Source organism: Colletotrichum fioriniae (assembly GCF_027942845.1).
Source record: "Colletotrichum fioriniae strain IMI 355084 chromosome Unknown scaffold_7, whole genome shotgun sequence".
NCBI lineage: Eukaryota > Fungi > Ascomycota > Sordariomycetes > Glomerellales > Glomerellaceae > Colletotrichum > Colletotrichum fioriniae.
The window spans coordinates 1,961,476-1,975,740 of NW_027076843.1; the positions used below are offsets into that span (position 1 = coordinate 1,961,476).

The 14,265-nt window shown below is 55.2% G+C and overlaps 5 protein-coding genes across 5 annotated transcripts; 4 read left to right on the forward strand and 1 right to left on the reverse strand.

Annotated features, from left to right (window-relative positions):
* Positions 1 to 478: 478 nt before the first annotated feature.
* On the forward strand, positions 479 to 1,336 carry N0V96_006703 (uncharacterized protein; the record flags this gene model as incomplete). Its single annotated transcript, XM_053198873.1, has 2 exons — positions 479 to 863; positions 1,050 to 1,336. 2 exons carry the CDS (start codon positions 479 to 481, stop codon positions 1,334 to 1,336), a joined length of 672 nt encoding a protein of 223 aa, XP_053043705.1.
* A 2,222-nt stretch (positions 1,337 to 3,558) lies between these two features.
* N0V96_006704 (uncharacterized protein) lies at positions 3,559 to 5,453 on the forward strand (the record flags this gene model as incomplete). Its single annotated transcript, XM_053198872.1, has 4 exons — positions 3,559 to 3,955; positions 4,007 to 4,283; positions 4,337 to 5,043; positions 5,107 to 5,453. 4 exons carry the CDS (start codon positions 3,559 to 3,561, stop codon positions 5,451 to 5,453), a joined length of 1,728 nt encoding a protein of 575 aa, XP_053043704.1.
* Positions 5,454 to 6,309: 856 nt separating this feature from the next.
* On the forward strand, positions 6,310 to 7,179 carry N0V96_006705 (uncharacterized protein; the record flags this gene model as incomplete). Its single annotated transcript, XM_053198871.2, has 1 exon — positions 6,310 to 7,179. One exon carries the CDS (start codon positions 6,310 to 6,312, stop codon positions 7,177 to 7,179), a length of 870 nt encoding a protein of 289 aa, XP_053043703.2.
* A 3,399-nt stretch (positions 7,180 to 10,578) lies between these two features.
* N0V96_006706 (uncharacterized protein) lies at positions 10,579 to 12,076 on the forward strand (the record flags this gene model as incomplete). Its single annotated transcript, XM_053198870.2, has 2 exons — positions 10,579 to 11,616; positions 11,714 to 12,076. The coding sequence occupies 2 exons, from the start codon at positions 10,579 to 10,581 to the stop codon at positions 12,074 to 12,076; spliced, it is 1,401 nt and encodes a 466-aa protein (XP_053043702.2).
* A 531-nt stretch (positions 12,077 to 12,607) lies between these two features.
* On the reverse strand, positions 12,608 to 14,175 carry N0V96_006707 (uncharacterized protein; the record flags this gene model as incomplete). Its single annotated transcript, XM_053198869.1, has 3 exons — positions 12,608 to 12,651; positions 12,880 to 13,902; positions 13,971 to 14,175. The coding sequence occupies 3 exons, from the start codon at positions 14,173 to 14,175 to the stop codon at positions 12,608 to 12,610; spliced, it is 1,272 nt and encodes a 423-aa protein (XP_053043701.1).
* Between the last annotated feature and the right edge of the window lie 90 nt (positions 14,176 to 14,265).

Genomic DNA, 14,265 nt, shown 5'->3' on the forward strand with positions numbered 1-14,265 from the left:
CTTTGTGTCCTTGAGGACTTCGAGCCGGTCTTCGGGACCGACCTGCTCGGAGCTGCTCCAGTTCCGTGAGGGAAAAGTCTTCAGACGAATCCCCAGCCTAAATACTCACACCACCAACGCACTGTAGTGGCCCGGCAAAAAAGTTCCGTCCTGCTGCGTTGCTTGAACCGATATTTCCGACCTATCGTTTGTCATTGATTTGTTTGGCCTTCGCTGCCGTTGACGCACAGCACAATTAGCAAAAGAAACGCACTTTTCTTGTTGCGAACGAACCATAGAACGCCATCTATCCCACTTCGGAACAGCTTCACAGACGCGGACAGACGCAGAGAGACCTCAGGATCGCAAGACAACCAGAGACAGACAGCCAGCCAGACTACCGCGAATTCAGTCAAGTCAAACTGTTGCTCGCGAACAAGCAGACTCGCCAATTCTTGCCCTGTTATTTTTGCCCTTTCTCGGCTTTCACTCAGACGCCATGGGCCTCACCGTTCTACCCGCTTTAATCCCCGACATCCCCCAGGTGTACGATGCCTATTTTGCGGCCTTCAAGGGGTCGGTAATCCTCGACATCCTGTTTCCGACGGGGATTGACGAGGCTTTCCGTGAGGGTCATACGAAACACACTGTTGAATACTGGCACAAGACTAGCACCCAGTACACCATCAAGTGCGTTGATGTCGAGACTGGCGAGGTCGTCGGCATGGCCCTCTGGGATGCATTCCTCAAGGAGCGCACACCAGAGGAATACAGGAGTCCTGGCGCCGTTTGGCTCCAAGGCGAGCAGAGAGCTCGCGCCGATGAGTTAATCAACCCGCTCAGCGCAGCCAAAGAAAAGCTTTGGGCCGGCCGAAAATACGTTTGTGAGTGGGACCCGCCGTGAAATCACACGTCCTCGTTTTCCCGATCCCTTCCCCTTGCACCCGGTTCGCGCCTTTTTTTTCCTTCTTTTTTTCTTCAGGCTTCTCACGACATACCACGTGAACCCCCGTTGCTGATGACACACGCTTTTGCGTTTTCCCTGGGGACAGACTGTCATATTATTGCAGTGAAGCCTGAACACCAAAGAAAGGGCGTAGGCGCCCTTTTGACGAAATGGGGCCTCGACATGGCTGAGTTGGCGGGACTTCCCGTCTATCTTGAGTCGTCTGAAGAGGGATTCGGCCTCTACAAACGTCTGGGTTTTGAAGTGCTCCAGGACAAAATCGTGCACCGCGGAGGGCTGGTGGGCAAGGATAGGGACGTTGAAGTGCCTCTGATGGTGAAGATGCCGTCTGCAGCCAAGGGATTGACTTTCGAAGAGTGGCGTGCTCAAGGATACCCGTCTTTCCAATAAGCATACTTTTTTTGTGTGGCTGTGTTGGCTGGCTGAACGCAGTATCCGGATGCTTTTGGACGTGGAGTCTGCGATGTCAGCAGGATTATCAGATGTTACCTTTTTGGAGTCTTGGAGGATGGATCCTGTGTAACGACTCAATGAGTGTCATAGACTACGGAGTAGAGGTAGACGTTGGATGTTCTGGAAGCGCCAAGACAAGAAGCGCCCAGGAGACAAAGTGCCAAGAAGAAGCTAAGACGAGGCAAATCTGCAAGTCAATCTGAAGAAAGGAAAGTTGTCTGTACCTGGATTATTGTGCGATGGTGCATGGCTTGGCTTGGCTTTGTATTGTATTTGACGAAATATTAGCCATGCCCTTGCTCGCATGAGAAAAAGAGTCGCTTGGCCTGCCACCCTGCGTGGCCGAGGGACGCGCCACACCGCACCCGACGACTGCAAGTGGGAGGAAACGGGATGAGGGGGTGGTACCGTGGTTCACGGGGTCGGGTAAGGGAAGGGGTCGATGTGTGAAGGTGATGGGTGATGGACGATGCCACGATGGACTAGCATCAGATGGAATCATGGCGTGAGAGGGACAGAGGCGCTAGAGGCAGAGGTACCGATACTGGCGGCTTGTTTTCTGCCCATCTGCCCACATCGGTCCCAAGGTAAGAAGGTGGACGAAGAAGGGGGGGTGGGCAAATGCAACTTGACGTCTTTGACGAGGCGAGTGAACGGCGATCGGTGGATTGGCGTGGAGTTAATCTTCAAGGATGATGGAATCTGAAGAATTGTCCCGAAGTCGGAGAAGGGGTGATTGGGAGGGTGTGAGGGAAAGAAATACAGCGGGACATTTTCGGGGGAACGAAGGTACGATGGTAAGGTACGTACGTCGGTACGGAGTACCCGTACCTTCTCGTGGTGAGGTACTGGAGAAAATATGGAAGGAGGGGTCCAGTGACTCTGGTCCACTGGTGTAAGGGAAGGTACCTCAGACGACCTGATGTGGGAAGCTGAGGAAGGAGTGGTCAATGGTGGGAGCGAAAGAAAATTTTGCACGCTGAAGAACATGAGTAAAATGCTCCTTCCCTAATCTTATCTGATCCAAGATTTGATTGATTAGATCGAGAACCGAACCTATCCGAGGCAGCGACAGGGGTGGTGGCGGGTACAGCGGGGTCCCTTTGGCTGCCATGTGGGGCCTCGCTATTTTCTGAGTGGCTGCACCGCTGCAGTCCCGGCGCAACTGGCGATGGAGGGGAAGGAGCTGCAAACGCCATTGACCAATTTGAGACACGACCCTAAGTTCCTCCACATTCAATGCAATCACACATGTCAACTTTGTCAATGGAAGACTCAACAGCATCCTGGGACCTTGGGCCTTGGACCTTACTCTGACACACCCACATGTACGATCCATCGCGATCCCACTCATCCCACGCTCTAGACTCGCTGTCAGCCCTCCGAATACACACGAATATGTGACAAAGTACTGCTCGCTGGCAAGCTGGCTGCTAGGTAGACACATATTGCCTACCAAATCTCGTGGCTCCATCGAACCCATCTGCTGGTTTTGGTGTGTCATTATGTGTGTCCTCGCATCGCCAATCGAGTCGCCCTGGCATGACGCGAGTAGCCTTTTCGACCGTTCGTATACGCCCCTCAACACCAGGTACACTCGAGGAGAATACTCCAGGTACTTGTCGTGAAACAATTGCCCGTTCGGTGTAGCCCGCCGCTGACTGCATACGCTGGGCAAGGTGAAAGCCCCCAAAGAAAAAAAAGAAGCAATCCCAGCTAAGGTTCTGCGCCGTACGGATACTTGCGCGTGAGTTCGCAACGTCCCGCTGTGTGGCGCCCCGTCCTGGTGGCCGGCAAAGCAGCACGGCCAACACCTTAACGGGCTAAAGCCCAGCGCCAGCCCAGCGCCAGCGGGGGGTGAAGAGACCTCGCTTGCGGCTTGCCTCCTTGCTGGATCCAGATGATCCCCGAAAGCCGTTCCTCGGTGACGCAGATGCAGGGCCCTTTGGACATGGGTCGTCTCTCCCATCTGGACCCAGGCCAGTTATTTCTGCCATGCGACCCGAGAGGATGGCCGGCGTTGCACCAAGATCGCGGTGACACTTTTTTGGACCTGCCATAGACAAACCTTTTGACCAAGACCAAGACGTTCAGTTTGGCTTCAGTAGTAATTTCGTTAAGCAATTGAAGCATTTACTCAGTAATTCTTTGTCGACACAATGGCCGCAGAAGCATCAACAGCCCCGGTATCCGAGCCTTTGGCTCCCGCGCAGAAGCTGTCCATCCTTCATGGACCCCGCGATCCTCCTCTGGTTGACCTGAGTCTCGGCGAGCTGCTGGAGCTTCAGACCTACCAACACGGAACCAAGGAGTGTTTGGTAATTCCTTGGACCGGTGCACGATGGACCTACAATGAGCTCAATCAGCAGAGCTTGCTGCTTGCGCAGGCTCTGCTCGAGATGGGCATCAAGGCCGGTGACAGAGTCGGTGTTATGGCAGGCAACTGCGAGCAATACGCCGCCATCTTCTTTGCTGTCTCTAGAATCGGTGCTATCCTCGTTATTCTGAACAACACGTACACTCCCAGCGAGGCCATGTACGCTGTTGAGTTCTCAGGTTAGTTACTAATCTGACAGTTGCTGATTCCGAGCTAACTCCGGTGTTCAGAATGCAAGATCCTCTTCACCACCAAGCAGATTGGCAGACTCGACAACACCAAATTCTTGAGCCAAATAGCGAACAAGATCAATGGGCCCAAGATTGTCATGATCCGGGGCGACACGAGCGGATACAAGACATACGATGACCTCATCAAGTCGAGCTCGAGGCAGAGCCCGAGAGAGCTTCACCTAGCCATGAGCAAGGTGGTGCCGCATCAAGTGTGCAACCTCCAGTTCACCAGTGGTACCACTGGCCGTCCCAAGGCCGCCATGCTTACCCATCAGTAAGTGTGATGAAGCTATTAGAAAAGTTTGAGGAGGCTAACATTGGGTTCAGCAATGTCGTTAACAACGCTCGTTTCATTGGTGATCGTATGCGCCTCACCCCCGACGACGTGCTATGCTGCCCTCCCCCTCTGTTCCACTGCTTCGGTCTCGTCCTCGGTCTCCTGTCTGTCATCACGCACGGTGCAAAGATTGTCTACCCTGCGGAAGTTTTCGACACCAAGGCCACGCTCAAGGCCATCCTCGAGGAGGACTGCACAGCACTCCACGGCGTGCCTGCCATGTTCGACTCCCTGTTCCAGGCGGCACCCGACGACTTCAAGTCATCAAAGATTCGTACCGGAATTGTGGCTGGCGCCCCTGTCCCCAGATACCTGATGGAGTTGATGGTCAACCGTCTCGGTATGAGAGAGTTCACCAGCAGTTACGGCCTGACCGAGGCATCGCCTACCTGCTTCAACGCCTTCACCGACGATGCCTTGGGTAAGAGACTAACCACCGTCGGTACGCTCATGCCCCATGCCTCGGCCAAGATTGTCGACAGAGACGGCAACGTTGTGCCCATGGGCCAGCGCGGAGAGCTTTGCATGGCCGGATACCAGCTGCAGGCTGGCTACTGGAACAACTCGGAGAAGACCAACGAGGTCATGGTCCGTGACTCTGCAGGCGTCTTGTGGCTACACACTGGTGACGAGGCCGTGTTTGACGACGCCGGATACTGCTCAATCACCGGTCGCTTCAAGGACATCATCATCCGAGGTAAGCCATAAACGTCCGTCGCCCGACTACGGCATAATTTACTAACACATGTTTTTCCCTCAGGTGGCGAGAACATCTACCCGCTTGAGATTGAGGAGCGCCTCATGGCCCACCCGTCCATCTCCCAGGCCATCGTTGTCGGCCTCAAGGACGAGCACTACGGCGAGGTCGTCGGCGCCTTTGTACAGCGCGCCGACAACGCGGACAAGCCCTCGTTCCAGGAGCTCAAGGACTGGGTCCGCCAGCGCCTCGGCGGTCACAAGAGCCCCGCGCACATTTTCTGGCTCGGCGAGGACGGCGTGCCGGCCAACGTGCCCCTCACGGGCAGCGGCAAGGTGCGCAAGTTTGAGATTGCCAAGGTGGGCGACGAGATTCTCAAGAAGAGCAGAACCGTCTCTGCCAAGTTGTAAGATTGCGGTCTTCGTAGGATATCTTGCCGAGGACGGCGTGGAGTGTGTTCAATGAGTGATACCACACAAAAGTTGTCTTTTCTAACCATTTTCATTGTTACTATTTTATGCCAGGCGATGAGTTTTTGTTTTTCGGTTTAAATTTGGCTTAGATTTTTTAGACCTACAGGATTACTGAACGTGTCGTTGAATTGACTTTTCTCTTTCTTCACACTACCGTGTGGATTCGCTTGTGCAAGTCATCCTCAAACTCTGTTTTCTTGCCTTATCTGTATGTATTCTCAAAGGCTAATTGTTTTCCGATCATCCCTTCTGTCACATTCGGCCGCCTTTGAAGATCGCGTTTACTGGGACTATGCTTACCCCGATCAAGGCTTGGCGTCGAAAATCGCAATTGCGTGATGAGAACCCGATGGTTTGGGTGAACCCACCCTAAGTGAGGCCAAAAATTGAATCCTTCGATTGAGGCCAAATTTGACTACCGTCGTCTGTGAGACTGTGACTCATTTTCAACCCTCTTTTTTTTTTATCTCGTTCAGGAAGGTCGGAAGTTTTCATTTCACCGTAAACTATTCATTTGGTTTCATTGTAAGACTCATTGGGCCCAAATTAGTGATCTCGATTGTGTAGTCGGACTATTTCGAAACGTAGATATACGCAAAGGTACGGATCAGTATGCTGATATAAGTGACAGGAATCCAGCCTCAATTGAAACCACGATCAAATCACCACCACCACAACAGTAGCCAATTTCTCAATCTGCCCATTATAGTCTCCTCCAAAATTGCAACCAAGACAACATTCAATAAGCTTCGTCCAACAGAAAACAAGGAACAAATACAATCACCTCACTGCAATGTCTCAATCCAATCACGAACCAAACTCCCAATCCTCATCGCCCTCCCCTCTCCTCCTCTCCCTCGCAAAATCATACCCCCACGACCCATCCCACTTACACAAGGTCCTCCTCCCGCAACTAACCCACCGCCTCCGCCTCGCCTCCCTCTGGTCCATCGCGCCGGACACCCGCGTCCTCGACATCGGCTGCGGCCAAGGCGACTCCGCCCTCGTCCTCTCCCACGCCGTAGCCCCACTCTCCATCACCCCCGATGGTGACGCCACCAACACCGTCAACCCGGGCCCGGATCCGGGCTCCGCCCCGGCAGGCCACATCACGGCCCTAGACCCGGCCCCGGGCGACTACGGCAGCCCCTACACCCTCGCCCAATCCCAATCCCACATCTCCTCGTCGCCCTACGGCGCAGCAATCACCTTCCACCAGTCCGACGCGCCGTTCTATCTCACATCGCACCCTTCTGAGATCTTTGACGCCGCCACGCTCTGTCATTCGCTTTGGTACTTCCCCTCTGGTGCCGCAATCTCCTCCCTCTTTGAAGCCCTCTACAGATCCAACATCTCCAAGCTCTGTTTCGCAGAATACGCCCTCCGAGCCCGGACTGCCGCGCAGAAACCGCACGAACTCGCCGTCGCGGCGCAAAAGCGGTTTTATGCGCTGCGGGCCGGGGCGGAAAAGGGGTTCAGTCTGGACCAGGGCAACGTCCGCGGCGCGCTTGCTCCCGAGGAGATTGTGGTGCTGGCGGAGGGGGCTGGGTGGAAGGTTCGGGAGAGGGGGTTGTTGATACGCCTGGGTTGCTGGATGGGCAGTGGGAGGTTGGGGCTGTGCTTGAAGCGTCTTGGACTGAGGAGGTTGTCGCCGAGGGGTTAGGGAAGGGTGCGGAGGAAGAGTTGTTGGGATATGTGAGGCAGATTCGGGATGCGGTGGAGGAGGTTAAGGGGGGTGGTGGGAAGGTTGAGACGATGGATGCTGTTTGGGTTGTTATGGAGCGTTGAGATATGTGATTTGCTCAAATATCTTACAAAATTCGATGAAGGAGATTAAACTCGAGGTGTGAATACTCTCTACTACTATCTAGGAACGATTTCAAGTAACGATGTCCAACCCGCCTGATCGTCATGTCCACTCCCAATTATCAATATCGCCATTTCGAATACCGCCCTTAAGCTACTAAGACAATGTGCGAGAGATGTAAGGTCAGGTAGATGCCCTGATGGCGTGGAGGTAAGTATCGCAACAATACAGTAAATGGAAGCAGTCACCCTAAAAGGGTAGGGAGGCATGCAGCATGAGCGTAGGATTGTGTACAGCTATCGTGGAAGCGAACTATACACCCCGAAACCGCCTATGTCAGGTCATTCTCTTAATAACGATATGACACTCATGATAGAGCACAAGGGGACAGAGCATCTGGCCAACTACTTACTTAACCTTACTTTGAGACACTTTGCGCCTACCTCAAATGTCGTTTCTGTTCATAATGGCGATGACCAATGTAAGGCAAGGCACGGCAGATGCTTCATGATTGTACTAAGGTACCTAAATCAATGTAGGTTCCTGCTCGCACGTCTCGTGTTTCCCATCTCAATAGGTTTTCTTCAGACACCTGCTCGACTCCTTGGCTTCCTCTCTTCATCTCCATGAAAAAGGCTCAACGTCGTTCATCTTCCTGGACACCCGCTAAGTACCCATAAAGCTGCACTTGCAATCAACGACATGCCCGCAGATCTGACCATGGGGTTTCTCCCATAGCGTGGTCTTCTCGGCGCGACTATCCGGCCGGACTCCGGGACCCGGATCCCGAGGACACTTTTAACCTTGAAGGCGATGCGCAAGTTTCCATCAGCTCGGAAATGCCCCAGAGTTCAAACACACAGACACATCATCATCTGGGACCACCGGCGGGGGCCACGAGGATATCAGACGAACTAGATGACACAATGCATCGACCCGACAGAATGCAATACGACATCCTCTATGGCGGCATGGCCCTGTGTGGACAACTGGACCATAGGATACGACGGCGTGTCCCGAGGACCCGAAAGAAGACTTGTCGGGACGAATGCCATTCGACGTGGAACAATCAGCAATACCTAACAAAAACAGGGGACTCTCGCAGGTGTTGACGGAATCTGACGGTCGGCGTTAACGATGATCTGGGTGGCGCATATCGGTCCGGAGCGTCAATTGCCGCAAGGGACTTGTTGCAGGTCCAGTGCAAGAGCTGCAGAAAGTCTCAGCCATCGACGTGCAGGAAGACGAGCCGGCTTTGGTCGATCTGGTACGAATGCCTGCCCGAGCCGGCCAAAGCACCGCTCGACGGCTTGAGATCAACGACGCTATTACCTAGCCCACTTGAACCCCATTACGAAAGCGCCTTGGCCGAGAAACGAGTACGATGCCACATTCTGAATCGCGTGGTGGCAGACCAAGTTATCAATCTCTGTGGAGTTGAGCCGTCCAAGAGTGGATTGTGGGCGTGGAGCTGTTGTGGACAACACTTGCAGCTGACAGTGGGACGTGGGCAAACAACCGGTCGGAGCAACCCCGTATTGCGCAGGCGCGTTCACGAATTTCATGGCTGTCTACACTTCTGAAGAGCATCACGAACATTCCAAGCAAGTCCAGAGTCGGCGGCACAGCTCGCCTCAGTGCGGGAACGGCGCGGTTGACGGGCGGCAGATGTGACTTGGCAGGCGGGGGAGCCTCCGATCGAGGAACGGCTCAAGATCCGACGAAAAGAAGAAGCATCGAGGCACACGGATGATTGCTCAGAACTTGCGAGTGAGTTGAAGGCGTCACTGGCGTTCCGATTCCCAAGCAGGCGTGGTAGGGGATGGGACGCAGTGGGGACGAAGAGAGTCACGTACCCTGATCTGAAGAGGTGCGGTGTTTTTTTTACCAAGGATCTGCCCAAACAGGCCACTTGGACCGAACGCGACCCCACGCGAGCTACCTGTTTCTACATACACGCCCTCCTGGACGATGAGATGATGAGATGATGGGATCCACGGGTAGGTTCGGGATGTTGAAGCAGTAAACCATGCTGCAAGTATCACAACCAGCCTTAGCGTGTCCGTAAATCTACTCCCGTTGCTCCGCCTGAGAGAAAAAAAAATTTGCCTTGATCTTATCAGATCCATCATCCAGCTTGCGGCGGCCACCGGTCGGCTTTGAGTGGGTCCACGAAGCTCCGAGGCCGGAGCTATGGCCGAATTTGGTTCTAATAAAGTTATCAGATCCGCTAAGACCAGGTCGGTGCAGCCACCTTCCTTGGAGGAGGGAAAAAAAGAAGGGGAAAAAAGCCGGTACTTTTATAGGTACCTACCTAGTAGGCGCCACGCACGCAATTGACGGCAATACATCAACTACGAGAGGGACGACCGCCACGCACCCCATTTCGATCAACCCTGAACGCTCTCTTGGTTATCAGATCTATTCTGAAGGTGGCACAGGCTGTGAAACTCAAATTTTCTTCGGAGCATTTTGTCGCCTACCCTAGGAACCCTTATGGCCCGAGGTCTCGGCGTTTCGCCGTGGACCACCTCAGTGATGGAGGGGTGAAGAGTGAGGCCCCCCCTCGACATCAACCATATCCGCGTACCTTGATCCTCCTTGTACTCTTTTGTACCTTTTTCTTCGCGTATAGACACACGCCCCCCAAGCTACCGTGGAGTTGCGGTACAAGTTGTACCCCGCCGTTGAACTTCACTCTGACCACCACCCCGTGCCCCAGAAGTTGTGATGGATGGTGTGCTGGAGACGATGTCATGGGCCGGTCCTGGAGGCTGGAGCTACCAGTCGCTTCGCTTCCTCGCTTCCCATGAAGCTCTCTTGCGTCGCGCGCCCTGCAGCCCATTGAAGAAAAAAAAAAATTTGTGAGCCATGGCAAGGCATGGCGTGGCATGGCGGCAGACACACAGAGACAAGTGAGCGGCGGGCTTCCGTTTTCCAATGGGCCAGGGGTCATCATGGCATTGGACTCTTGGAGACCAGGGATCCAATGGCGTTAACTCGGTATGTCTTCCAAAGGAGTAGGCGGTGGTGACATGAATGCCCGCGAAGCTCCGAACTCGAAGCTCTACCGTTGGCAACTTTCTCTGTGAACTTTTGCTTTCCTATCTGTCCCTTTACAGAATCTCGGAGTCAAGCATTGAGGAACCTCTTTCGCGTTTTTGATACCCTCCTCGAAAAGCCTGTTCCCATTCCCAATCCCTTCACTCTGTTACCAGCCAGTTTGGGGATAGACATCACATATCAATCGCAATCATGTCGGCACCAATCTCTCTATCGGCTGTCTCCTCCAGCGAGAGCATCATCAAGCTCCCTCATCCGTACCACGCCGAGTACGCCGTCCAACGCGCCTTCAACCACGACACCTTTGCCGGCAAGACGTCAGAGGGCGGCCTTCACTTCTACCGCCTGGCACCCCTCGCTGCTCAGGACAACAACACCAAGAAGCAGACGACTCCCCTCCCCGAGCGTCTTCACAGCGAGAACCTCTACTTCTCCGAGCCCGCGGACCTCAAGTCGAGCGAGCTCCCGGCCGACTCCAACAACAGCGCCTGGGCCCGCGCCCGCCGCTCCCCGAGCACCGTCTTCTCGTGGGACGGCAAGACCAAGCCCACGCTCGCCCAGGCCTGGCTCCTCGTCTATGCCATCTTCGTCCTCCGCCCCAACGAGGAGCTCGTCCGCCTCGAGCTCCGCGGCGCCAGCGCCGACACCCTCGGCCAGCAGCTCCGCGACGTCCTCCTCGCCATCGAGCACCCGACCCAGACAGACGCCCAGAAGCCCGCCGCCTCCGCGGAGCAGTCCACCGTCGTCCTCCTCCGCTCCGCCTTTTGGCAGGGCGCCGGATCGCCGTTCGGTCCCCGTCCCGTCTGGCTGCCACAGGAGTCCCCCGCGGCCCTCGACAACCCTTTGTCGTCGTACCCCCTGACTCCCCTCCAGCACACCATGACGGCCGTCCCGGCCTCGGACCCGTCCAACCCGAACCTCTACCAGCAGGCGTGGCACCCGATCCGGCCGGCGAAGCCCGCGCCGGGGGCGACGGTGTACAGCCGCTGGATCCCGCACCTCAGGGAGACGTTCAGCATGGTGGCGCTCGACTACCGCAACGCGGAGCACCTTCGCTTGTTCCACGAGTGGCAGAACGACCCGCGCGTGTCGCAGGGGTGGAACGAGACGGGCACGCTCGACCAGCACCGCGAGTACCTGCGCAAGATTGACGAGGACCCGCACCAGTTTGCCATTCTCGCCGCGTGGGAGGATACGTTCTTCGCCTACTTTGAGGTCTACTGGGCCAAGGTGCGTCTACTTTTGTTTCTCTCTTCGTCTCTCTCTCTCTCTCTATCTATCTCTTTCATTCTGCAACAGCCAAGTACTAAACACAACCAATCAACAGGAGGACAAGCTAGGCGGCTACTACGACGCCCAAGACTGGGACCGCGGCCGCCACTCTCTGGTGGGCGACGTCCGCTTCCGGGGACCCCACCGCGTGACGGCGTGGTGGTCCTCGCTGATGCACTTCCTCTACCTCGACGACCCGCGCACGACCTGGGTCGTGGGCGAGCCCAAGAAGACGAACGACACGGTGCTCATGTACGACTTCATGCACGGGTTCGGGCTCGACAAGTTTGTCGACCTGCCGCACAAGCGGAGCGCCTTTGTGCGGTGCTCGCGCGAGAGGTTCTTCCAGCTCTGCCCGCTGGGGGATAATGAAAAGGTTGTGGGCGGTATGAGGATTCAGCTTGTGCCCAAGTTGTAAAGAAGACACAACCCCAATTGGGGGAAAGTTAGGCTACAGGCTATATAGTAAGGTACTTACGTATGTGTGGATTAAGGGCAGCCAGCTTGTTGAAATCTTAAAAGTATTGCGGTATGTGGGTGTGGGATAATGTACATGGAAGATATGCAGACAAAGTTAGGAAGGTGTTATTTTGGTGAAGAATTTTGTGTTTACCACTTTTTTTTTTTTTTGGGTGCATAATCTTATCTGATCTGATAAATGTCGGTGACATTTCACTGCTTGACCTCACCTAGGTACCTACCCAATGCTCTGAATCCTGACAGCGGCACTCGAAAAAAGAATGAAATAATAGGCTCTAGACAGTAGACACTCATGAGAAACATCGTTTGCATTTCAAAGTCTAGCCAATTCAGTCTAAACTAACCCAAGAGACGATACACTTTATTGCATTGCCGTCATCGTTCATCATTGTACTCCCAAGAACACCGTAAATCCCCAAAACACAAAAGATCCCATTTTTGTTTTTTTCATTCATGAACAACTCGAGAGTCAAGAGTCGGGGGCCTTTCCGAGACCGAGGTGGTTCCAGCAGACTAATTGTGGTAGAACGCGCACGCAACGGTTAGCAATCAATCAATCTCTCACTGACGATGGGGTCCGAGACGGAGAAGGGGGGGGCGTGTGAAAGGCAGGAGGAGAGGAACAGAGAGGAGAGAGGAGAGAACAGGGAAGGCCGGTCGGTGCCGGTGGGATCCAGAGACCCAGGAAAACCACAACCAAAACCCCAAAAGAAAAAGGAAAAGAAGAAAAAAGTAACTCACTGGTAAAGCCGAGGTCGTCTCTAAAGTACGCGTGCATGACATCCTCACCCCACGTAGTCCCCACAACGGGCCCGCTCGCGACGGCCTTCTTCCCAATCGCCAACCCGATCATGGGCTCAACGGGGCCGAGCTCCGAAAAGGTGGGCTTGTGCTGTCCCGAAGTGAGCTTGGCCAGCATGAGCTGGTGCGCGTTGATGGCGGCGTAGTGACCCATGTGCATCGCCGTGCCGCACCGCTTGATACCCGGCCACAGGCAGATATCGCCCACGACGATGTGGTCCTCGGCGTTGGGGACGTTGCCGTCGCCCTTGAGGACCATGTTGGCGTGGATCTTGACGTAACCTTCCTCGTCCTTTGCGGCGGCGGGGAAGTAGTCTGTCGAGGGCACGCTGCGGGAGATGGCCATGACGACCTCGGAGGCGATGAGCTTGTCGCCGTTTGTGAATTCAATCTCGTGGCGGGCGCGGCCGTTGGGCAAGGGGTCGAGCTTGCGCGTCTCCTTTACGCGGTGGTTCAGGAGGACGTTGACGCCCGCCTCGCGCGTGAGCTCGAGGGCCTTGTCCTTGCACTCGTCTGACAGACCCTCGGAGGAGAGGAGCTTGTCGCGGGAGTGCACCAAGGTGACCTTGGAGTCCGGCTCGACGAGCTTGAGCTCGGCGGCCATCTCGATGCCCACGGCGCCGCCGCCAACGACGACGACGCCATCCGGAGCGTTGCGGACGGCGTTGATTTGTTCCTCTGCCTCGAGGAGGTACTGCTTGCGTGTCAGGGACTGGGGCACGACGGGGAAGACGCGGCGGAGACCGGAGGCGGCGACGAGGAAGTCGTAGGAGAAGTCCTGGGGTTGCTTGGTGGCGTGGTCGAGGACGGTGGCCGTCTTTGTGGCCGGGTCGACTTTGGAGACGGAGCCCTGGACGAAGCGGACGTTGGGGCGCTGGAGGGAGGCGATGTCCTCAAACTTGACCCAGGACTTTGCTGCGTATTTGGAGTCGGCGAAGGCGAGGGGGGAGCCAATTAGGTGGACTTTTTGGAGGGGTTCATGTTAGCGGGGTGTTTTGTGATATAGTCTGGAAGCTTCACGGGATTCTTACAGAAGCCATCACGCTCGTCGACGAGGGTGATCTCGACGGGGACGTTCTTGAGATCTGGGTGGTGCTCGTAGGGAATGTGAGCGAGACGAGGCGACTTGCCGCTGCTCAGGTCGAGCAGATTCAAGGTGGTAGAGACACCGGCGTAGGAGAGACCTCCGATGACGAAGACCTTGAAGGGGGGGATAGCACCAGGAAGAGAGCCCATCTTGTCTGCTGTTGTCGGGGACGTAAAGGAGTCGTTGGAATCTACAACTACGTCTGAACGAAACAAGGAGGAAGAAGAAGAAGAGGAGGA